We start from the raw sequence: 26832 nt of genomic DNA on the forward strand, positions 1-26832 counted from the left end.
TCCTAGAGAAACAATAAGACATAACGGCTGGGTATTGGATGAAAAATCTTCCTTCTTTGTCTTTGTCTTTCATTGCTAACCTTCCTAGAATTGTGCACTCTTAAAATCGGTATGTCGCATTTTATGTACATTAGTTTCATGCATTTGATTATCTTTACTTTTGCTATTCATTCTTGCTCCTGATCTTTGTCATCCGTCTTACTCAGTGACTTTACTCTTCCATTTTCCCAGGCTGTGGATCTTGGCCACCTTCAAACTCTCTCAGGTCTATTTCTGGTCATGTGACTAACCTGCATATTCCTTGTTCCCTGTCCTTAACTTTGGCCTTCTTGGTCTTTGGCCTGAATTTGTATGCCAACGTCTACTTGTCCTTTCCTTAGCTGTCCTCGACAACATTCTCCAGACTTTGGATGAATTCTTACACTGCTTGTAAGTTCTTAAAGATAGAAATTAACCTGTTTTGTTGTTTAAAGATCATACCCAGCTGTCCATTCAGATAGTGCTCCGTTTCTCCCCTTTGTCATTCTTTCTTATTTGTCCTGAAAAAGCCATTCCAGCTACATTGTCTGTCACAGCCACGCACGCACACCGTATTTTACGGAAACTAGGTTGCTTATGATGCCTGGTACAGCTAGCTTTTGGTGGGTTTTACACAAGATTCCACACTTCTTACCCATGAGAAATCTTAGCGATTATTCCATTGCTGATTCCTCTTGGAAGTCTTAAGTAAAGGTTTTTGTAAGTAAATTTGAGAATAACATCCATTTTTAAATAAATTACAACCTTTTTTCAAAACCAAATGTTCAGGTAGCTGACATTTGCGTCAGCCTACACAGTCCCTGAAGGCGCAAACCATAACATGGGTGTCGGTCGATATTCTGAAATTCCCTGCTCAGATCCCATGGCTGAAGTCCATGCTTCAGCGAGAGTAGTGGCTGCCAAAAGCTGCAGCTGCCTGGCCTGTTGGGAAATATCCTTGACCTGAAGAGACCACCTCATTCAAGGTTACATGATTTCCTAGGGGCCGCCAAGTACCCAAAATACTCTGGTGCGGGAATGGACCGCAACAGCCCTATGGCTTCAGTGTGTGACAAGCCTGAAGAACCCCCAAAGCCCCAGAGTATGATGCTGACTCTGCTGTCTCCCAAGCCCCAGAACACCGTGCTGATTCCGTTGAAATTGCAGTCTACTGCACAGCAACCAGCTCAGAGCAACTCTGACTCCCTCCTGTCCATGCATGTCTATGTTTTAGAACACCCATCAGTAGCCATCTCTAGGCAATTTCCGGTCTTGGGGTTTGACTCCAAAGATTCTGATCAAGTTTTGTCTTTTTCTGCTCATGATTTCTACTGTAGTGGCTCATGCATAGATTCCATAACTTTGTAGCTTTTGGAGGAAAAAAAAAGTTTGCTCTTATAACAGTACAGAGTTCCTTGGGACTAAACCACCAACCAAAGAAAATACATGGTGGGATTCATGACTCTAGCTGCATATGTAGCAGAAGATGTTCTAGTCGCTTATAAGTGGGAGGAGAGGCCATTGGTCCTGTGAAAGTTCTATGGCCCAGTATGGGGGAATGCCAGGGCCAGGAAGCAGGAGTGGGTGGGTTGGTAAGAAGGGGGTGGGAGGAGAGGATAGGGGGTTTTTATAGGGGAGACCAGGGAAAGGGATAACATTTGAAATGTAAATAAAGAAAATATCTAATAAAAAACAGTAGTAGTACTAGAGTTCAGCTATATTAAAAATTCAAAAGGCATTTTCTTAATTAAAAATATGGGATGATTTCATACATTGATTATACAAGGCTATATACATGGCTAATTATTTGATCTTTTACCTTTTGATTAAGATAATACATTCAATTACCTTACAAGTGTGAAAAATTATACAGTATTAGTTAAAACCTTTCCTTTGACAAACATGCTATTTTTGTTCTATATGACTGTCTGAGAAATATTTAAAATGAAAATAAAATATATAGAGAGCTTCCCACCATAGTAATATCTAATGATATATTTAATACAGACAGAAAGCTATAAATAAGTTACCAGTGAGGGAATGAGCACACAGTTTTGATGTATGCTCTAAATATCAAATACAAAATTAAATACTTGGTTAACACTTACTTGTGCAATAATTTTAAATCAAGATTCTATTTGTTCTGATGTCTAAATTTTCGGGTGGATGTGATCAAAATACATTCTATACATGTATAAAAATTTCTAAGACTGAAGAGAAGAAATTTTTAAATTCTGCTTTATTCCTTTATTTATACAAAATGCTAAAATGTATCAAGAATTATATCTGAAACTAGAGGGCAGAAGAGTTGACTATTCAGAGCAGCAGCATCACAGACCGGGGATAGGTGTGACTGCTCTGATGTAGTGGGCTCTCTCATGCTTTGGTTAGGTTATTGAACCTCCAGAGTTTCTGTCTCAATGGTCTAGGAAGCCGAGGGCTGCATATAGTGTGCTGCCTGTAGAGAGATTCCATGTTAGAGACTTCCAGAATTCACACAAAAATCCCTCTCTCCTGTTTGTTTAGTCTGGGCTTTAAATGAAATTTGTGCTATGGATAGTTCAAAGGCCAATGCTTAAAAGAGCTAAAAATGAATCCTTCTAGGGTAGAGGAAGAAAAGCCACGCTGTGCTGCCGCAGCGCATGTGGTGTGAACAGCATTGAACTGTTGGTATGACTCTGCACTTCAGAACTTGAGCATATGCTCGTTTGGTAAATGACCATGGTCAAAACAGACGGGCAGAACACCCATAGGAAGTGTGTCTAGATACCCATAGGACAGGGAGAGTTGGTTTCAGGAACATCAGTGGATTTTCTCTGAGGATCATTTAACCTGGTGGATCTGAGTTGCAGGACCTTGCTAACACAGTGGGAACTCAGAGACACACCCTTAACAGTAGGGGCAGCATCCAGCTACAGAGCACTCAACATTGATTTGAAAATAGAGCACTTGGTATAGAAAATGCTCAGTAAATATCAAGAGCAGCTCCAATTTTCTCTTCCCCTTCTTCTTCCCTCTTTCTTCCTCTCTTCCCTACCACCTCTCCTCCTCTCCTGTCCCCTCCTGTCCCCTCTCCTCTCCCCTCCTGTCCCCTCTCCTCTCCCCTCCCGTCCCCTCTCCCCTCCCCTCCTCTCCCCTTCCTTTCCCTCTCCTCTTCTTTCTTTCACACCTCTTTCAATAGACTTTTGAAATGTTTTCCAGGTTGTTCTTGAATTTATCATGTTCTCCACCCAGTCTTTTCCCAGCAATTCTCCTTCCTCACTTTCTCCAGTGCTAGTACCACAGGCATGGCCATCATGCCTGTGAGGGTCTCAGGGCACAGGAAGAACAAGTAGCATGCAGTTCCCTGTTTTCATAGTATTGTTGTATGATTCAAATTGATCAGATTTATGACCTTCAGGATACTGAAATGCTTGGTAGATATTTTAATTTTTTTTTATTCCTTCACTCAGAAATTGGGTATGTGGTTGGTAAACCCTGTCCACAGCTAGTCAAGAAGGGCCTCTGTGTAAACTTTCTCTACTTAGTATTTAATACCTACATGAAATTGTTGGTTAAACATCTCAAATAGCTTCCACTGTCTTGCAGCACTTGTCTGTGTAAGTACACAGGCTGCCAAAGGCCAAGGGTAGAAATATTTATCAACCTGTTAGCATCAGAGTAAAACAAAATACGGGAAGACACTGCATGTATAATTAGAAGGTTGGGACAAGCAAGTGGGCAAGGGAGGCAGAAAAGACTGTGAAGATGGCTTAGAGGTCAATTTCTGCTCAGAGTTTTGAGTTATGCTCCCGGTTGCTGTGATGTGGTACCTCGGTGGCTTGCCATTCCATAGGGCACAGAAATAACTGGAAGCTCTTATTTCTCTTGGATGAAAATGGGAACCAGATTCAAGAACTTACATGAGCACAGAGGGTACCAGCATTTCTCATGGTTACAACAACATGCAAGGTCCAGCTCATCCGATCACATCTTGGGCTGTAGAAATGCCTGTGCAATGTTGTGTAAGATGCATGTGTACTGTTTCTTGACCGAATGAAATCTATGCCAGTTCATACCATTTTCCACTTGGGGCCTTTCTTTTGGTTTGGGGAGTTTTCTTTTTGTCACCTTGTGCCCAGACCAATGTCACCAAGCAGGAAAGAGAGAAAGGCCCCGTTGTTAACTCAATGAAGTGTCTCAGTGTTCAAATTCAAAGTTTGGTATTAAGGACCAGGATAATCAGGTAAAATTTCATCTCACTCTTGGCAAACAGAAACTTCTAGATCAATAGTGACAAGATGCCTGGTGAGGAGGTGCTGGTGGAGTCAAGAAACACACTCTGAAACAGCTTCTCCTGTGTCACTTGGAAACCCACAGCAAACAGATGTCATTTCTTACAGCTCACACAAAGAATGGAAAAAATTTGAGTTGATTTTTAAATATAAAAGCAATGGCTGTGGAGATTGTGCTTCTCAAAGCCCCACATTAATGGACTAGAACTACATATTTAGTTTTATTTACGAATGCAAAATATGTGAGTGGGATCCATGATGCTTTTAAGTTGTAAGCAACTCCTCAGAATGATCAATGACAATTGTCATATTTAGGAAAAATGTCTATCTCTCTGTTGGAACAGTTTCTCTTTCAACAAAGCTGCAAGTTTTGCTGTTTTTCTTTCTCATAAACAATAATGATTTTCGTGGACATAGGCAAATATTCCTTCAGAATTCCACATGCTTTACATGACTGCTTCGCCGTGTCAGAGCAGAATCGCCACATTAAAAAGCGTGCACATCAAAGGCATTTTATAAGATGATTACATTTTTTTATGCTGAAACTGTAAACTGTACTAATCCAAATTTCTTGATGTTTGAGATGACTAAATAACTTTTCTTTAAAAATATATGTGTCGGGAGACAAAATAGTTCAGCAAGCAAAGACTCCCCATTGCATCTGGGGACATGAGCTTGATCCCCAGACCACATGGGAGGAGGAAACTCACTCCTGACAGTTGCTCTTTCACCTTTGCATGTTAACCTGGGCACACACACTCCCATGCACAAGTGAGTTCACATGCACATACACGCATGCACACTATTTTCTTAGTGTACAAAACCTAACAATGTGTGACATTATGAAATGGTATTTAAATTGCAGCCAGTTTTTAATGCTATTGTAAGTTTTTTTTTCTACAGGACTTCAGTAAAAAGAGAATGCTGGAAGCTGTCATGTGCAGAAATATGTCTTCTGTTTCAACTTTAGATTAAACAGTGGATACCATTAGACAAAATTACCAGCCTTTTAAAAAATTCTATGTGATAACTGATAATATAAGACATGTTATATGGTATGTATACCACATGTTATATGGTATAACAAAATATAGGTATTGCTAAGATAGTTTGGGGTTTAAATTAATATTTTATAATTTCGATCATGGAACTTGTTTCTCCTGGGTTCCTGTCATTGTGAGTCCCTTTCCATCCTTCCCAGCACCGCAGACCACAGGAACATCTATCACTGAGCTGCTCTGAGGTGATGCATTTGAAGAGCAATTTGTGGTTCTACAAAAATGGCTAAAATATAAATTGGAGAACAACATAAGTTGTGTGATGTCTTTTTAAGTGGAGAAAAGAAAGTAAGAGTATCTCTTTAATTAGTAGTGTGTGTGTGGGGGATAGGTTTGCATATATACAATGAGAGAGAGAGAGAGACAGAGACAGAGACAGAGACACAGAGAGGCAGAGAGACAGACAGAGACAGAGAATGTGGGCACAGTGTGTATGCAGAGGGCAGAGGACAACTTTGGAATGGAATTTCTCTGCCACCTTGCTTATCTCCTTTCTGTTTATTCATTGGATACATTAGGTGGCATGACCCAGAGATTCTCTGTCTTCACCTCCTATTGCTATTACAGATACTCAATCTATGTGAGGGCATTTTTACATGAGTTCTAGAGATCTGAACTCATATTTTCATACTTGCATTGCAAGCACTTTTACCTATGGAGCCATCGTCTGAACCATTTTTCTATCTATCTATCTATCTATCTATCTATCTATCTATCTATCTATCTATCTATCTATCTATCTATCTATTTTTGAGATCGTCTGTCTATGCAGTCTAGGTTACTCTTGAACTCACTATACTCCTGTCTCAGTCTCCTAAGTGCTGCCCTTATTGGCACATTACACCTTACCTGGATTAACACAGTGTCACCTGGGTATCCACCCTGTTTGCAGACATCAAACCCTGACACTGTTGTTGCCAGAGGTGTTTGCTGTCAGGAACTTGGTGTGACTGTTCCTTGAGGGGTTCTGCCAGCAACTGACCAACGCAGATGTGAATACTTGGACCCAACTATCAAACTGAGCTCTGGGACCCTGGTGGGGGAGCTGGCAGAAGAACTGCAGGTGCAGAAGAGGATTGCAACCCCATAGGAAGAACAATGTTGGCTGGACTGACCACCCAGTGCTCTCAGGGACTAGACCACTAACCAAGGAGTATACAGGGAGGGATCCATGGCTCCAGATATATAAGTAGCAGAGGATGGCCTTGTCTGACATCAATAGGAAACAACTCCCTTGGTCCTGTAGAGGTTTGATGCCCCAGCCTAGGAGGATGCTGTAGTGGTGGAGTAGGAGAGGGTAGGTGGGTGAGGGAGCACCCTCATAGAGGCAAAGGAGAGGGAGAAGAGGGCAGATTTGGGATAGGAGGTTTGTGGAGGGGTAATTGGAAGTGAGATATCATTTGAGATGTAAAGGAATAGAATGATTAATAATAATAATAATAATAATAATAATGTGTTTCTAAATGCCTTAAACTTTAATAGCATTTGGGTTGATGAAATGCACAAATAGTCCTCAAAGAAGAAAGGCAGTGGCTGGTAAGTATTCTGAAAGTATTTAACAGATGGAGCGATGGCTCAGGGGTTAAGAACACTATTGTTCTAGCAGAGGACCCGAGTTTGGTTTCTAGTAGCCACATCAAATGGTTCATAACTGTCTGTGAGTACAGTCCGAGAGGATCTGGCATTCTCTGCTTCTGCAGGCACATGTATGGATGTGTCTACCACAGCACACACACACACACACACACACACACACACACACACACACACATGCACACACACATCTTTAACAACAGTATCCAACATCCATAGCCATCAGGGAAGTGCAAATTTTAATCACTGTGAAGCCCATTTCTCTTGATTCAGAAGAGCTACTATCATCAAGAAAACTGATAGCAAAAGTTGCCTAGCATGTGGGGGGAAAAAGACCCCTTCTATAGTAGTGGGAAATAAACTCATACAGCCATTATGGAAATCAGTATGGAATTTTCTCAAACATTTAAAATTAAAGTTACCAGATGATTCAGCTGTACCATTGTTGGACATCTTCCCAAACTCCCAGTTTACCACAGAGATGGCATAGTGTACTCATGTTATTGCTGTACAATAGCAAAGAAGTGAGACCAGTCATCAACAGATGAAGCAATAATGAAATTGTGGTACATATACCCAATGGATCTTTACTAAGCTTTAAAGAAAAATGAAAGTTTCAGGAAATTGGACGGATCTAGAAAGGATTGTATTAGACACGGTGACCCAAATTTAGAAAAACAACAACAACAAAAACATGTTCGCTATCATATAGAGGTCCTAGTTTGTAGTACATATGTGAATATATGTATAGGAGGTAAAGGAGAAGGTGAAAAGTTGTGTTGAGAAAGTAGGGTAGGAAGAAGAAAGAGACAAAAGAATCCATTTGACATAGTGTAGGCAAATGATAGAAAGGGTGGGAAGGGATATGAGCAGAAGAGTCAACCAAAGTAAATTTGTGTGAAATTCCCCAATAAAACTTAATACTTTGTATGTTAATTACAAAATCAAACTAACAAAAAGCAACGAATGAAATAGAATTAAGAAACAAAATCTAAATGAACAATAATGTCAAAAATGTTACAAATATTCACCATCCTTCCTCTTCTACCTCAACACATGGGCAATTTCTAGAGAGGACAGCTCTATTGACAGTTGAATGTCAGACTGGAAATGATATTACTCGATTCTATCATGTCAACAGTGGGGGAAGTAAATAGGTTATACGGACTGGCCTCTCTTATTTGACTTCAGAGTAAACAGCTATGCATCAGGATCATGGCAGGCAATTTACCCTTCAGCAAAAGCTTAAACTGAACAAAGAAATTCTATAACTGTGAATAAAGTAGTTGAAAAATGATCAAGATTGGTCATACACTGGCCATTCAGAAATAAGCATGAACTCACAGGATGTGACACTATTTTCGCCATGTTTTATCAGTATTAGGGAGGAACTGTTCTGACCTCCTCTTGAAAGGCATCAGGTATATGATGGGGTACTGGCAGCTCCCACCCTTCCCTGAGTTGATTTTTTTAGTACTATCTAATTTATTAACTCAAGCACTAATCAAAAAAGTGGAAGTTGAATTCAATTCATTGGCTTAGAGCTATTGTTGCTATCCAGAACTTAAGTAGGTGATATATGGCTTTTCTTCTCCAATAATTACAATTACTGAAGTTTAATTATTTCTACTGTCTATGACACCTCCAGTCAAAGGCCAGCTGCTAACTCCAGTACACAGTCCATTTCGGTAGATTTCCAAGGTCCCCTAGGTTCTTCAAGATGTACTGGTGAATGCTGAAGATCCCTTAGCTAGGTAGTTCAGGATGTAATCAGGCTGTTATGTCCCAGTATGCTTAAAGGATTTTAGTCCCATCACCATTATTCGAATCTTGGTGGCATCAGGCAACTCCAGGAGGTCTTTGGTGGGAGATGAAGATAAACATGCATCTTACATTCCCACAGTCTTGTGGTATTTTCAGTTATTCTGCACAGTAAAATGTTTTGCTCCTCCAGGTATGCATTTTACAAATAATACATCTTCTTGTCCTGTTACCTGAGTTGTACTCTTTTTTCATAAAAGCACAGTTAATAGTGATTAAACTAATATCAGCATTTTAAATATCCTTAAGATAAAAGACAAAACCAAACTGGGTCTGAGGCAGAGAAAACTTGATATAGTTCCACAGAACAAAATAAGGGTTCTCCCTTTGATCATTTTTATTTATGTAGTCCTGGAAATCTTTTTCAGAGAGAAACAAAGGCAACCAGAGCAAGAAAGAGAAAATGAAAGTATCCTTGTTTGAGGATGATATAACTATGGAGAAAATACCACAAGATCCACCAAAAATCATTGGCACTGATAATTGAATTCAGTAAAGATGTATAATACAAAGTCAACAAGAAGTTTTATGTATCAGTAATAAACTATTCAATTTTTTTAAAATGAAAAAAAATCTTTCAGGAGGTGGGAACTGCACTTCTTTCTGGGTATGATGAGAAACACATAGAATGCGATTAAGGGTTTTAGGTTAGCTTTGGGAAGTTGTTTAGGCTTTTACATCAGGTACAGTTTCCCTCTTGTTGAGTGGGTCACAAACCCAATTAGAGATCTGTTGGTTACTACTAAGGTTAGTGAGCCAGTACTGATCCTGTAGGACTATCATTTCATATGGTTTATAGGCATCATAGCTGGGTAGGATTATTGGTGAAATCCCATTTAGAACAAGTATATTAAAAGTCTCACAGAAATACATTACTCAGAAATAAGTTTTACTAAAGAAGTAAATGAAAGCCAGCAAGATTACTCACGGGGTAAGGGCACTTCCACCAAGGTTGAATACCTGAGTTCAATATCTAGGACATACTTGGTAGAAGGAGAGAACTGATTCTTGAAATCTGTTTTTTGACCTCCACCTGTGCACATTTCTCTATTTTTGTATGCACCCACAAAATAGAGAAATAAATGAAATTAAAGCATATTAAGAAAGAAGTAAAATATTCCCCAATGGAAAATTTAAAACAATGGAAAAATTATAGAGCTCACATACAAGAAAACAGTACCATCCCTCAGTCATAAGCCAGAAGGCTTGATAAAATGTTCATTCAAACCAGCACTACAGATGACAGAGACACTGCAACCAAAGCCAAAACAACAATGAGGGTTTTCATAGATGGAAAGAAAGAAAGAGAGAAAGAAAGAGAGAAAGAAAGAAAGGAAGAAAGGAAGAAAGAAAGGAAGAAAGAAAGAAAGAAAGAAAGAAAGAAAAGAAAAAGACAAAACGTGTTAGATCTCCTAAGCAAGTAGTGAAAAGCTAAGACACCATGATACTTGACTTCCAAATGTACTGCAAAGCTGGAGAGATCAAACTACCATTATTCTTACATAAAACAGACATAAACCAATGAAACAGACCAGACTACTTTCACTAAAAATCAACCCACAATTACAGCTAACTGATTTTGACAAGTGACCAATTGTATATATCAGAGAAAGAATATTCTTTTTAAGTTATTCTTCTACGAAAACTGAGAGAGTTATTGTCCTCTGAACAGGGAGGTAGAATAATGTTACTAGCTTCATATCTAAAGATATAAAAAATATTGACTCAAGGTAAACAAAGGATCTAAGACTCTAAGCTTAAAAAATATTTGATGAAAATATAAAGAAAGCACTTTATGACATTATTGGAGGTGAAACAAAGAATGGAAATGGTCCCCATAGGTTCACATATTTGAATGCTTGGTCTCAGTTGGTAGAACTGTTTGGAAAGGCTAGGGAGGCGTGGCCTTGTTGGAAGAGGTGTGTTACTAGGGATTGTGTCTGAAGCTTCAAAACACACAAGCCGTTCTCAGTTAGTTCTTTCTGTTTTTTGTCTCAATACACAAGCTCTCAGACAAACATCAATTATACTGATTTGATCATGACCCAAGACATATGTGCATCAAATTATAGTAATATACTTCACAAATAAACACACATCAAACAAAGCCTTTAGAGAAAATGTGAAACGAGTTAAAAATGACTATAAGCACCACCTGCTTTTAGTCATACAATTTTCAGACAAATGGAGAAACCTGTGATAGGAGAGTATCCAGTCCAGAGCCAGCATCACTCTGTCCCTCAGAATTTGTCTTGTCTTGGGTTGTAGCCACATGGGCATACAAATGTGCAAGACTCTAGATTTGCACAGCTGTGAAAACCCATTAAGTGGAAGACCTAATTTTAGTACATGTCAAGCCATAAATTCTATTTCAATCAAAACATAAGAAGAATAAATCCCACCAAAACAGAAACATAAGAACTTATAGTGTCCAGATAGAAAGTTTTTCATGTAGCATCTCTTTATTAAATTATAGTTTATGAATTTAAGCCACCAATGACAGTTTGACATCCCTCAGGGCTCTACAGGTACCTATATAATAGTAGGGCAAGAAAATTTATCATCAATAAAAGAACAGCATTCTACTAGAGTCTGCCTATTAGCACTTGTTGCTATTGACAGTCGTTTTTACTGAATCCCCAAGCCAATACTATGCATGTCTTTTATTCCCTGCTCACCTAGCACTGTCACAGTGCTGTAGTATTTACTTGCCTTTTACTGCTTAAATGTCTACCCTCTTTGATAAAATGTAAGCCATATAAGGCTTGGCTAACATATTGTTCCTTTGAGGTCTTTTTGGTTTTTGTTTTTTTTCAAATTTGGCATAGTGCCCCATATATGTAGATATGAGTAGATCTTTGGAACCAAACGATCTGCATATAAATGACAAGGGGCAATTTAAGTCCTGCCTATGTAAATTCTAAAGCCAGACCCATCTGCTATTTCAACAGTGTGCTTTGATTTCCCTTAAATCCTAGTGAATCCAGCATGTCTCAAACTCAGTGTATTCTTTTAGTCTGATTTTAGAACTGCCTTTATTTTAAAGACAAGAAAACAAACAGTACAAACTCACTTCTCCATGGTAAGCTAACATGGGGATTAAAAAAAACACAGCTCTGTGATTTTCACAGAGCCAGGAGAGGTTATTTTGGAACTGTGTGGACTTTAGATATTTGAAGCAGTAATTACTTCCCCATAAATGTTACCTTTTAGAGTCAAATACTGTTTTGCCTGTGCAATTCAGATTTTACTTAAAGAAAAATGTTTTTCTTCAGAATTTACTGTGCTATGTTATTCTGTGTAGAGACTCTTCTTTTCATTGGTGTAGATACCATTGTAAAGTCATCAGGGCAACAAGGACAGTAACTTACACTCCATTAAATATTAGGCTTTGAATGTTCTATGTCATTAGATGTCCACAAAATATGATGGAGCAATTTTATCCATCTGTAATCCTGCATATCATCATGTCATCCAAGACAACTTCTTATCTATCTATACATTCATCTATCATCAAAGCTTAGAAATTTTCTAATGAGTATGTGGTATGGTCATGATAACAGCACCTGACAACCCATCTCCACGTTTTACACTCTTGGCTCTCTAAAGTTATGCAACAGAATTCACAGACCATATTTTGCCTAATTCTGGATTCATAGCCTGCTTTAGTGAACTACTTATGTACCCAATTAAAAAAAATAAGCAGCATACACTTTTAGGGTGACACTTCAGTAAATATTATCAAATTGATACAGCTAAGACTCCAATAGTCTTCTTTACACACTGAATAGAAGGCTATCAACCCTTACCTCATGTTTGGCAACAGTGACTGTTGAGTCTGGGATTGTGTACAACTTACCATGGCTTTGGGTTTGGTTCCAGAATTGCTCCCTGGAGTGGATGATGGATCGGTGGACTCTGAAGACAGATTCACCTGTGTCTGATTTACTGCCATACTGTCTGTTCTGCTTTCAGATCCTGATTCCAGATCCTGTGAAAAGACAAAGAACCATGAGAAAAGGCACATGAGTGCCTCCTGCACGCCCTTTTCCTCCCACCAGCAGCGTTCATTTCTATGTGACCTCCAGGAACTCAGTATCACATAGGTAACAAAATGCCTTCTGGACTTCCTCAGGGCCTTGTGGATGGCAAATGAAAAAAAAATCTTTCCAGTCTTAGTTTAAAATGTGAGTAATGCTTTTCCCCTTTATTATACCCCACTGATAGTATTGAAAATCATTTTCCATAGACCAAATGTTATAAGAGATATATAGCATGTAAATAAATATGAATAATGACACTGCTTTAAGAGATATGTGCATTTGTGCATCCGTGTGTGCACGCTTGTGTGTGTCCACACATGGATGTGTGAAGTACATAATTGTATTCAAATTTCTTGTGCCTTGAATAACTTCAGATCAGATGTTTTAAAATGTCTTTTTCATGAGAAACAAAAAACCCATATAATTCTAAAAAATATAGCTCATTTGAATTTTAAACTGAATTAATATGAAATGGATAGGAGTAAAAAACAGTTTATAAACATTAAATGTATAACTACAAGTAGGTAATTCATTTAATTTGCCTCTTTTAAAAATATTTTTTTGTATAATGGGCCCTTTGTATTCATTTTGTCTTCCTATTCATAACTTCATGAAGTAGTAAACATGGTAATTTTTATTTTTGTATCCATACAATAATAAGTATGAGGTGAAATAGTAATTTCTTTTCAATTGATTAGTCTTGTGTTTTTATTCTGCACAAAGCACACTTCACCGCTTGTATCTGTTTTCAACTTGATCTTCCAGTGAGGAAGGAATTCTTATAATCACTGAAGAGACAATGACACCCAGGCCCAAGGCAGATCTCTGAATTACATTCACATTCCACGGCAGAAGTGGCATTAAATCTCAGGCCCTAACCTCAAAGCTCAACCTCCTACAGTAGCTACTTTGCTCTTTTGATGAGTGCCTGAAGCACAACTAAAGAAGAAATTTTATAAGGCCCAAATAGGAAGCTATGTAGAAATTTTTCTTTATTCTAATGAGAAATCCACTTTGAGAAATCTCAGGTCAACTCTTTCACGGTCCCTCACTCATTTCCTCCTTCTTTAACCATCTTCAGCAAACTAAATGGTGAGCAAGACCCGAATCATCACTACACTACCCACTTTTGCTGTCGGAATGAATGGTTCTGATACCCTATAGTACTATCAGACTCTTCAGTATCATTGTGACCCTGTGCTTTCACCATGTCAGGTAGACAGAATTGTGGTTGTCCAGATAGAATGGTATAAGCCATAGAAGAGATGGTCTATAGACCATATAACTATGACACAAAATAGGGGGAAATCTTGTGATTTGTCCTCTACATACAGAAAATAAGTCTTGACTGTTTGTATTCACTACGGAGAAGACAATGGAGCCAGGTGATTCCTTGGGAGAATGTTAACAGTGATTCAATAGGAAAGTTAAATCAAGAATCTGGACAGAAGCAGTAAAGGGCAAAATCAGGAAGAGGGGTATTGAGGTCCACAACATGTAACTGATGAGGAGACAACTGGAGAAGAAGCAAACATCAAAAGAGTCATGAAAGTCAATGTAGAAAGCAAGGTCAAATGCTAAGAGTAATTACTCCTGGGATGTCTGGACGTAGGGGCAGGTAGGATGGAGCGGATGGGATGCAAAGTGGTCAAGAATCAATTCAGGAAGACAGATTAGGTAAAAAGAACCTGGAACTCTGGGTCAAAAAAAGAGTTGAAACAGGGTGAAGCTTGAACAAAGATAAAGAAAAACTTTTGTTTTTATGTCTGATATGAAAAGAACAATGCCAGCTCTCTCTCTCTATCTCTCCTCCTTCCATACTGTATACAGTGTATTATATACAGTCTTAGGCTAAGGAAGGCATTTGAGAAGCAGGAAGACTGAAAAATACTGCCCAACAGTGCCCAAACTCTATCACAGGCACTGATTTGACATTAGCCTATATATTTCTCAAGATTTTCTAAGATATGGCTGAAGTGTCCCAAAAGATTATCAATATCCACTAGGTTACACATTCACACAAAAAACAATTAGTGGCTCAAACTCAGAATACCTTGCTATTGAGAAGAAAAGGAATATGGTGTGATCTTGTCCATCCACCAAGGAGCACTAATCCAAGGGAGAAACTGCCTCATCTCCCTCCTCTCTCTACTGCCTTGGGAAGATTTACAATGTGGTAGAATAAAAGCTGGCCTTTCTCAAAGGTGTAAAAGTGACTCTTAAGAGCCATGTGACACCGGGCGTGGTGGTTCAAGCCTTTAATCCCATCATTCGGGAGGCAGAGGCAGGTAGATTTCTGAGTTCAAGGCCAGCCTGGTCTACAAAGTGAGTTCCAGGACAGCCAGGGCTAGACAGAGAAACCCTGTAGTGAAAAACAAAACAAAACAACAAAAAAAAAAAAAAGAAAAGAAAAGAAAAGAAAAAAAAGCCATGTGACTTTTGACAAACTTCCCTCTTACCGCCTGTGTGAGCCTAGTAAATCCTTCACCCTTCCTGAGGTTCAAGATGCTCATCATCAGACCAAGAGAACAAATGAGGCAACATATGCAAAGCTTACTGTGCACTGACGACTACTGCTTTGTCCTCTCACTCCAGCTCTCATCTGCCACCCATTCTAAGAGATTGTTACCATTAATTAGGACTGTCCACAGTGGGTGCTGTGAAGGACAGGGGCAGGTAGGTCAGAGTTGATGGGAAAGTGACCAAGAATCAATTCAGGAAGACAGATTAGGTTAAAAAAAAAAACATGAGAAAGTCAAGAGTTTGGGTGACAAAAAAAATTCAGATCTTGGGGTTTCAAGAATCTATCAAGGTATGGGCAGTTTGCTAGGTTTTTTCTAAGCAGCTCTGTCCAAAGCTTTACCTCTTCTTTCTTACTTCAAATGAATGTTGTTCTTTATCATCCCAGTTTCTGCTTCTATTTATATGCTTTGTTGTATAGAGAATTCATTCTAGGAATTTTGTAAGTATTCTTACATAGGGTAGGAGGGATAGGGGAGGAGTCATTGCTTCATTGTATTCTGTGTTCTTCCTGCTAAAGTTAAATAGGCAGTAGAGAGAGGTGGGGGATGAGGTAGTTTTTCCCTTGGCTTAGTGCTCCTTGGTGGATGGTCAAGGTCACACCATAATCCTTTTATTTTATTGCACAGTTATCAAAAGGAATGGAGTGTACAGATGAAAATAATGTTATCATTACCTTTAAATGCCAATGAAACCAAATCAAACCAAACCAAAAAAAAAACCCAAACAACAACAACAATAACAACAAAGCAGAGAAATAGACCAAGTGTGACCTAGAAAACTGTAAAGATCAAAAGGTTTGAGGTTCAGGGGTGTGTGTTGTTCATGTCTTGATCAGTGTCTGATATGAGTGTAGAGGGAAATCAAAGAGAATAAACAATGGGCAAGCACATTTAGGGTTAGATACATGTAAGCATCTGTCTCCACAAGAAGATAATAGTTAAATAGTTAATTTTTGTGTATATCTATCTGTTTTGCATGAACCTACAGTTGAGAAATTAAACAAATTTCTTATGGTTTCAGATAGTCAGCTATAAAACTGGGATCTAGTGACTGGTAACAGTCACTAATTGTTCAGTTACCTTGAGGCACTAACACTCCTAATTATTCTGCTGACCAATTTCGCTTTATTCCAACTCTATTGATAAACTGAGCCTAGAAATGGATATTATGTTTATGGGGACAACAACTGTGATAATAATTATGGTAATATTCTGTGAGATACTGTATGAAATATAAAAGTTTGGTCTACAGTTTATGTAGAAGTAGAAAACATAGATATAGACAAATTATTTAATTATCATGTGTATTAGTTCATGGTTTTGGTTTACTTTTACTGCATAAAAAAGATCCCAGTCTAGTATGTAGGAGACAGCTTACTTTCTGAAATGGAGACAAAAATATGGTGTTTGATAGAAATCTCAGCTTTGATTTCCTATTTAATACATGGGGGCTGAGAAAAATTGAATGGAGCTCTAGAGAAGTGAGAGATTAAAAGCAGACAAGATTAACAACTCATTACAGAAAGCTTTAAAAAATTCATACTCTAGATTAGATGAGTATAAAGAGGTACCCAGGACCTCATGAAAAATAAGACATTTCTGGCTTAAAGGTGCTAGAGAAAATGAATGTGAAGTTTTAATTTGATTGAAATATTGGAAACAGGATTTTTCTATGATTTCTATACAAGAGTCTACAGTCCCCTTTCTGTTTGCCAGAATGAAACTATTTGCAAATAACTAGGGCATCTCTAGGGAGAGAGGGATTAGGTCTTCCTTAGAGAGCTATTTAGGTATGGCTCAGGGTAAAGAACATATTTGCAACGAATCTTTGAGGATAAGGAAAGTTATCAAGGTTACTGTCTTAGTCAGGGTTTCTATTCCTGCACAAACATCATGACCAAGAAGCAAGTTGGGGGGGAAAGGGTTTATTCAGCTTACACTTCCATACTGCTGTTCATCACCAAAGGAAGTCAGGACTGGAACTCAAGCAGGTCAGGGAGCAGGAGCTGATGCAGAGGCCATGGAGGGATGTTACTTACTGGCTTGCTTGAGTTCCAGTCCTGCATCCTTTGGTGATAAACAGCAATGTGGAAAGTGTAGGCTGAATAAACCCTTTCCTCCCCAGCTTGCTTCTTGGTCATGATGATTGTGCAGGAATAGAAACCCTGACTAAGACAAATTGGTACCAGCATAATGGGGTATTCCTGTGACAACCTGACCATGTTTTGGGGAGGACTGTGGAAGGATTCTGGAACTTTGGGCCAGAAGATCCATTCGGTGTTAAGAGCTCTGTGGGATGCTGTGTAGGAGCTTGGAAGATAATGTTGAGAACAGTGCAGAAGATGGAGGACTGGCTTGTGAAATTTCAGAGGAATGATTAAAGACTCTTATTAGGGCCTTTGCTATTTTGATTGTGAAGATTCTGTAGTTCTGGTTAGCGGGGTTGAAGAATCAGCTGTGATTAACATGAGAACTACTAAAGTGAAAACTTTGCATTACTGGCACTATTAATGCTGGTTAGCTGGAGCTAAGAAATTAACTGTGATTAAGAAGAGACCAGCATCATTGAGGTGACACCTTCTGGGAACTGTTTTCTGAGAGCACAAAGAGGCTGTGTTCCAGAGATAGCCAAAGTTGTACCTCTTGCAGCAGCAGGACTTGGTAATGTGTAAGACTCACCCAGGTGGTACTGGTTTTGAAGGCATGAAGTGGTCATGCAGAGCAGCTGAGGCTTGGCACTGTAAGAGGTCATGGAAGGCTATTGGTGAAGGTGCAGTCACAGTTGCAATTGATAGCCCAGGACTGAAGGGTCAATGCAAAGGGGTTGAGGCTTGGCACCATGAAGAGAGCCTATGAGAGGCTATTGGTGAAGCCAAGTTACGGTGGAAGACAGCAGTGTTTTGGAGATGCCAATACCGTGAAATGACCACCAAGAACAGCAGCAGCAGTGGAGTACAGGCAGCTGGAGCCTAGAAGACAAGCCGTGTGCTACAAAGGACAGGGCTGGAGAAGTGACCCAAGCCATTGGAGGAGCCCAGAAGATTGTGAGTTGAATCCCAGACATTGGGTGGTTGGAGATTAATTTTTGCTTTTGATTATGACTGTGACCTGTTATATTTTCCCTCTTGTAGGAAGAAAGTATTTTAGTGGAGCCCACAGTTAAGAGACTGAATTTTAAAAGATATTGGACATTTTAAAGGGATTGAACTTTAATATACAAGACTGTGGGATTTTAAAATTATTTAGATCTTGGGGATGAATAAGAAAGTAAGGCTTAATAGTGATGTGTTTGTGTGTCAAGTTGACAAGGGGTCAATTGTACTGGCTGGTTTTATGTGTCAACTTGACACAGGCTGGAGTTATCACCGAGAAAGGAGCTTCAGTTGGTGAAGTGCCTCCATGAGATCCAGCTGTAAGGCATTTTCTCAATTAGTGATCAAGGGGGGAGAGCCCGTCGTGGGTGGTACCATCTCTGGGCTGGTATTTTTGGATTCTATAAGAGAGCAGGCTAAGCAAGCCAGGGAAAGCAAGCAAGCCAGTAAGAAACATCCCTCCATGGCCTTTGCATCAGCTCCTGCTTCCTGACCTGCTTGAGTTCCAGTCCTGACTTCCTTGGTGATGAACAGCAGTATGGAAGTGTAAGCTGAATAAACCCTTTCCTCTCCAACTTGCTTCTTGGTCATGATGATTATGCAGGAATAGAAATCCTGACTAAGACAAATTGTACAGAAGGTGTCAAATTTGCTAATGTGATTTTCTATGTTTTGGATCTCATTTAAAATTTTCTTAATGTGGTTTATTTACTATATTATAATACAAATCCTTGTTTAATAGAAAAGGGATGGCTTATTTACAGTTAGACTTTATACTGTATATGTTAGATCTACATGAACTAAGCCATCAAACATGAAGTTAAATATGTAAAGGGTAGAGCCAATGTTAGGATTTGTCTCTTCTAAATTTTATTTTGAGTTTTAGAATACCATTGGAGCATCTGTTACATAAACTTAATGGGATACAATTTTTATTTCTGTCTTTTTCCATTATTTTCCATGGTATATTGTAGAGTACTAACAAGTCGTCTTCATCTGAATTCTTTTTTACAGTAAGCAAGATTAGTTCACCTGCCTCTACCCATCTATCCACCCATCCAACCACCCATTTATCCACCCAACCATCCACCCACCTAACAACCCATTCATCCATCCATTTTTCCATCTACCCATCCAACAGCCCATTCATCCTTCTATTCATCCATCCATCCATCTACCCACCCACCCACCCACCCATTCATCTATCCATCCATCCACTCTCTTCCATCCATCTATCCATCTGTCAATGTGGAAAACATTAAACATGTTTTTCATGCAGTGTAAGTTTATAGAATAATATAATTCATGTCTTAGAAATAATCAGTCATTAGTTGAAAAACTGAAAATAAGTTAGTTATCAAGATAGACACAGCATTTGCAATGGAGTGTATCATGTCACTGAATTGTAGTAAATACAGTAGTACAAGCCACCACTACAACAAAGAGGGCTTAATTCTCAAGAAGCAGAATTTCCTAAGCTTGTTTTGTTCTATTTTCAATGCTAAGCATTTTGTAGTCATGTTTGTGTCTATGGACCCTCTGTGTGATATATAGAAATGACTGAGTGATCTCTATGGGGTTCTGTTTCATTTATTTGTGGATGACATCATTAAAGGTGTTTCACTTGTAAGAGAAACCATGTGGAATAAAGGGATCCTATTCTAACTGGGCTTAGTCGGTACAGACATGCAGTCCTAGCTTCTTGAGCAGCTAAGGCAGGAAGATAGTTCAAGGCCAGAACGAGTTTAAGGGCAGTCACGCCAATTTATTTAGTTTGTGTGACTCAAAGTAAAAACAGGGCTACTGATATAGCAAAGCAGAAGATTGTTTGCCTAATGTAGGCCAGGGCTGAAGGTTCTCCCATTTTTTTTTTGAAAAAACAAAACAAAACACTAATAACGACAGCAGAACAGACTCAGGGATGCTATTCCACTAGGAAGAAGAGTAAGGACCAGGTAGCTCACAGGGACATGCCGCCGCAGGTTCGTTGGGGTGCTGGATGGAGAGGAGGCAGTGCTGAGAGCATTCTCTATGTCTTGGTCTAGTTGGTCCAGTTTCATAATGAGCAGCACCATGGAGTCCAGCCGTGTCCTGTCTCGATCTTCCCTTGTTTCCTGAGGAACAGAACATACTGTTACTAAATCTGAAAGGTCATTTCTTGAAAGGAATAAAACGTTCCCTGTTCTTCCTGGTGACAAAAAGGACACTGAATAGTGGGCGGTCTTCTATTTGACAGGGAAGAGAAGGTCTCGTCTGGGTATCAATGGGCCTTTTATGGAGAAGATGCTGATCTCGTGCTAAGAGTGCACTTTCTATGAATATTCAATACATGAAAAAGAAGTAGAATGACTTCCAGTACTTATAGACATTTCCAACTTCCTAATTAATTATTATGGGAAGAACGTATTTATGACATTTATTATTTTAGAGTATAAGTTTAATAGTTGTGTGATTTTAATATTGGTGAATTTGTACTTAAGAAGAATGTGAAAGACTATTTGCACCAGAATATTGTTAATTTAGTGAAATACTGTCAAAAAAAATGAAGTTCTTGGCTTGTGTGATCAGTAGTTAGCTGCAGGCAACACTTACCTATTACTGATTCTAGTTATGACACGGCCAAAAAATTTTTTTTTAATCACTTATTCTTCCAAACACTTAAAAATAGGCCCCCATAACAATTCACACACACACACACACACACACACACACACACACACACACACACACACACACACACATACACACACACACACACACACACACACACACACACACACACACACACTCCAGGGTATATTTGCAGATTCTGGACTTCTTTAATGGGAATTTAAATTCATTTTGTTACTATGGTCCATAAAGAAGAGTTGAATTGCATTAAATTATTTATTTATGAATCTGGTATATATTCATACATACATACACACATGCATATATAGCTTTTTATTTTGACTACTATGGGATTTGGACATAGAATCGGAAAGGCTTTGTCGTAACGCAGTAACTAAAGCATCTGTTGTTCTTGTAAAATGACTTGGCCATAATTCTATAGTTCCTGTGTGGTCAAACCAAGTCAGTTAGTGTTAGAAATCTCGACCCCTCGTGCTACGTTAGAGGCGGGACCGATTAGGATATTGAGGGAAGAAAAAAACAGGACCATGTAAAACAGACAATTCTTTGAAAAGACACTTTGTTGAGAGATGCAGTGGACTTAGGTCTAGTCCTTTGAGTGTGAAGCATCATATATGACTCAAGTTGCCAACTTCCCATATCTCTGTGATACTCATTTGATGAGAACCAACTTTAAAAGGACTGCTCATGGCCAAACTCAAGAAGGGGAAACAAGGTCATGATGGGACCTAAATGTGTGCTCAGAGGATGACAGGCTGAGGATTTGCTTCAGCAGCAAGTATTAAATGATGAAAGTAATCAAAGCAACTCTTTTAGTTCTGTCTTGGGTTCTCCTCCCCTCCCCTCCCCTTCTCCTTCTCATCCTCCTCCTCCTCCTTCCTCTCCCTCTCCCTCTCCCTCTCCTCTCCCTCTTCCTCTCCTCTCCTCTCCATTTTTTTTTGTGTGTATGTGTGGTGGATGTACTTGTTAATATTGGTGTGTGTACACATGTGTGAGGGTTCATGTACTCATGGGCATAGATAAGAATAGAGGTCTTTGGTCCTTTGGAGACATGTTTTTTCACTGACCTTGAACCACATCAATTTTTGTAGACAGACTGGCCAATGAATTTTAAAGGTCCATCTGTCTCTGTATTCCAGATCTGTGGTCACAAATGCTTGCTGCCAACTGTGACTTTTACATGTTTTGGGGATTCAAACCCAGGTCCCCAGGTTACTGACTGAGCCAACTTTCAAGCCCTGAGCATTTCTTTTACCCCTTTTAAATTTCTTAGAAACTCCCAAGAACAGGTGTGCAATGAGTTAACCTGATTTTGTGTTCTTTAAATAGAAATATAATTCTATAGGTTTAATTATTTAAAAGCTAAATAACGTTTTTTTTTGATACAGAGAACAACCTTTCAGAGGTTAAAGAATTGATTTATTTTACTAAATTGGTCTAGGAATCAACTATTGATTACTTCCTTTTCTAGTTACAGTGAAAATGTTGACAAGCACCATTTAGGAAAGAAAGGGTTCATTTTAGTTTTATAAACAATCATTGCAGGAAGTCAAGGCAGCAGACATCTGAAGCAGATAATCATGTATATATAGTCAAGAGCAGATGGCAGTGAATTAGTGTAGACATGCCAGTGCTAAGAGTGTTTTCTTTACTCTTACACAGTCCAGGGTCATCTTCTTAGGGAATGGTGCTACCCATGGTGGGCATGACATTGCCCTTCAATTAATTTAAGCAAAATAATTCCCCATAGATAATCCTAGAGTCTCTTCTTCAAGGTGATTCTGAGTTTTGACAAATTGATGGTTAGTAATAATCACCACTTAGCTAATATTAGATAATTTATTTGAACATTTTATTTATTAAGAATTTATATACAATGAAATATGATAATACACCATTTATGTCCCCAATCCCTTCATATTATGCACAGCCCTTCCCTTTAACAATTTTATATCTTTTTTTTTTTTTTTGAGACAAGGTTTCATTATGTAGTCCTGGTTAGTCTGGAACTCAAAAACCCACCTGTGTCTGCCTACCTATGGAAGTGCTAGGATTAAATGCATATGCCTTATCATTTAACTATTTTCATTTTTTGATAGTCTATTCAGTTAAACCAGTGCTACCCATATGTGCAGAGATGTGTGCTAATCAAAACTAGATGATCTATTTTTAGAAATGGAAGTTTTCCTTGGCTTAAAAGATTTAATATAAAACAAAGAGGCTGCTTCTTTTTCCCTAAATGCAAGCAGATTAATGTTAAAACTAAATTGAGATTTTTGGACATCTGCTAATTTCTTCAGAAAACTATGCAACACTTATGATTTGATTTATTCTCATTACCTCTTTCTTGAGAAACATTAAATGACTGACAGAAAACCATGAACTTTTTATTTTTATTCAAGAATGAGGACATCTTGAATTTTGTAGTCAAATGGATGGAGCTAGAAATACCATCCTGAATGAGATAACTCACACCCAAAAGGACATGCATGGTATGTACTCACTAATAAGTGGATATTAGCCAAAAAAAAAAAAGTACAGAATATCCAAGATACAGTCCACAGAACTTTAAAAAGTCAAAAAGCTGAAGTACCCAAGTACCTCAGTCCCACTTGGGAGAGAGAAGAAAGCAATCACAAATGGGGAGGGAGAGAGGGACCTGGGAGGGAAAAGTGGACAGAGGGGAGGAAGTGGTAGGGGGAGAGGGGAACCTGATCTGGTATTGGGTGAGAGAAACTGACTAAAGCCCCAGGCCAGCAGAAAGAATGGAAAGAGGCAACTTCAGGAAATAGGAGGTTGTGTGAACCCTCCAGAATGCACCAGAGCCCTGGGAGGTGAGAGACTCTCAGGAATGAACCAAAAATGAAATGCTTGACAATAGGGACGAGGGAAATTATAGAGTCCACCTCCAGCAGGAAGACAGGACATCAAGTGAGGGATGGGGTTGCCATCCCACAGTAACATCTCTGACCCATAATTGTTTCTGTTTGAAAGAACTATAGGGATGGTCCAGTGACAGGCCCAAAGTGGGATCCAGCTCAAAGGGAGGTCCCAAGGCTATGGAGTTCTCACAAAAAGGGATCTCTCATGACTGTCCTCTGAAAGACCCAACAATCAGCTGAAAGAGTCAGATGCAGATATTTGCACCCAACCAATGGACAGAAGCAGCTGACCTCTGTTGTTGAATTAGGGAAGGCTGAAAGAAGCTGAGGAGAAGGGTGACCCTGTAGGAGGATGACCCTGTAGGAGGACCAGCAGTCTCAATTAATCTGGACCCCTGACATGTCTCAAACACTGGACTACTAAACAGACAGCATACACCAGCTGATATGAGGCTCCCTCAGCACACATACAGTAGAGGTCTAACCCTCAAGAGACTGGAGGCCCTAGGGAGTTTACAGGTCAGGTGGGTGTGTGGATGGGGGCATCCATGTGGAGACAGGGAGGTGGGAATGAGGTCTGGGATGTGGAGCAGTCGGAGGGTGGATGGGGGTGGGGTGGGGAATGGAATATGGAGTGTAAAAAATAAATTAAAAAATATAAAAATAAACACCAAAAAATAAAAAAACACATACTTTCCAGTCTTCCCAAAAAGAATAACCACATTCCACAAAAATATCCACATTTGTAAAAATGAAACCTTAACCGTTATTTTTATCTAATAATGATACAGAACAAATAATGTTATACACAAAGCATTTGTTTTCATAGTGTAATTCTGCTTTTAACCTGAAACAAGGTTCTGGAAACATTATACATTTTTGCATCAAATTTGCTTACAAGTATTCCCCCAGATGAGAACAATCTTAGTATATAGTCATCCAGTCCCTCACTTACTATCCCAATGTCTTTTTGTTTGTTTGTTTGTTTGTTTTTGTTTATTTTAAATTAGGTCTTTTCTTCATTTACATTTCAAATGTTATCCCAAAAGTCCCCCAGGCCCCCTCCCCCGACTCCCCTACCCACCCACTCCCACTTCTGGGCCCTGGTGTTCCCCTGTACTGAGGCATATAAAGTTTGCAAGATCAATGGGCCTCTCTTCCCAGTGATGGCTGACTAGGCCATTTTCTGATACGTATGCAGCTAGAGACACAAGCTCCAGGGGTTACTGGTTAGTTCATATTGTTGTTCCAGCTATAGGGTTGCAGACCCCTTTAGCTCCTTGGGTACTTTCTCTAGCTCCACCATTGGGGGCCCTGTGTTCCATCCAATAGCTGACTGTGAGCATCCACTTCTGTGTTTGCCAGGCCCCGGCATAGCCTCACAAGAAACAGCTATATCAGGGTCCTTTCAGCAAAATCTTGCTGGTGTATGCTATGGTGTCAGTTTTTTAAATAATTTGCTTCTATTTTGAACCGTAGATACATTTCAGAAGGTGAATGTTTATACATCTCTGTTTCTACATGTAGATTTCCTTGGCTGTCACATTGAAGTTTATCATAGCCTCAAGGGCAAAGATTCAAGCTTTCTACCTAGCAGAAATGGAATTAAACACCACAGAAGCAACACATTTTCAGGAAAAGTAGTGAGTTCAATACAGTCATAAAATAATAACACACAGGCCTTGAATAATAGAAGCTGATATTTTTCCAGCTACTAAGTTAATGTTGGATGCAGCAATACATCTGCAGCTACCCTGGATCCATTGGTGTTGGTCTCAAAAGCAGTTTGTCTTTGAATTAACTGGACATAGAGACTATACTATAAAAATATTTTTGTATCCATTGGCTGAGCATCAAATTATATTAGTGATCTGCCAGAGGGTGAAGTGAAACAGTCTTGCCCCATGATATTCTCTTAGACAATTAAGCCTATTTCTTTCCTCTAAACTCCATGGGTACCTTCTTACTCACCATCCATCACAGTTACTCTGAAATGTCAAGAGTTTTTATGCCATACATCCCCAAACCTCCCAAAATAGAGTGACTAAAAATCCAATGCTTTGTATAAATATCTTTATCCTTATTTTTAAACTCAAGTTTTAACATCTCACAAAGTTCTACTTTTTCATATACTCAGGGCCAAATTCTAGCAAATAGTTCATGCTTAAAAAATACAAGGGTGCATTTGTGGATTCTGGGCTTTTTGACTTCTTTAATGGAATTTAATTTCATTCAGCTAATATGGTCCATGAAGAAGAGTTCCATTACATTAAATTATTTATTTATGAATTGAGAATTTCTGTCATGTCACTTTCTCAACTCAAAGCTAATGTGATAAATTTGCCTCCTCTACATCTTGTCTTTCCATTTTAAATATTACAGATATTTTAAGTCAGGCCTCATTAAAGGGACTGGACTGAACTGAATAGCCAACATCAAAGAATATAAAACTCCTGTTGTCTTGAATGTTATAATCAACCTTAGGGAAATAACTAGTGGAAATTAACAGATTTATAAACACTTTCAAGTAGAAACCAGTGTAAGAATTTAAAAATAGGATAATGAGATAAATAACTACAGTATTCCTGTCTACCTATATATGCCCATAATATATTATTCAAAACAACTATCATATAATATATTAATTAATATGCAGCATATTAATCAGTATATTAACTAATATATAATATATAAAAGTACTATAAACATATTAATAAAATATATAGTATATTTAGGAAAAGCTTTCTGTGGAAATTAAGAGCCAAACTGGAATGGGAAGAGGATAAGATGGAGAAGATGATGGGGTAAAGACAGAGACATGATAGAGGGATGAAAGAAGAAAGATGGAAAGGAAAAGGAGGAAGAGGAGAGGCAGTGGAGAGTCAGGAAGATAGTGGT

General features: G+C 38.8%; 1 protein-coding gene across 7 annotated transcripts in view; it reads right to left on the reverse strand.

Annotated features, from left to right (window-relative positions):
* The window catches only part of Dlc1 (deleted in liver cancer 1), a 385446-nt gene that overhangs the window by 269802 nt on the left and 88812 nt on the right, over window positions 1–26832 (reverse strand). For all 7 annotated transcript variants that reach the window (NM_001194940.2, XM_006509166.4, XM_011242152.3 and 4 more), the window contains exons 3-4: window positions 20386–20535; window positions 12624–12755 (exon numbers count right to left, since the gene is read on the reverse strand). In NM_001194940.2, the coding sequence (NP_001181869.1) occupies window positions 12624–12755; window positions 20386–20535 (282 nt within the window). The remainder of the gene's footprint in view (window positions 1–12623; window positions 12756–20385; window positions 20536–26832) is intronic.

The sequence above is a fragment of the Mus musculus genome, chromosome 8, assembly GCF_000001635.26.
Source record: "Mus musculus strain C57BL/6J chromosome 8, GRCm38.p6 C57BL/6J".
NCBI lineage: Eukaryota > Metazoa > Chordata > Mammalia > Rodentia > Muridae > Mus > Mus musculus.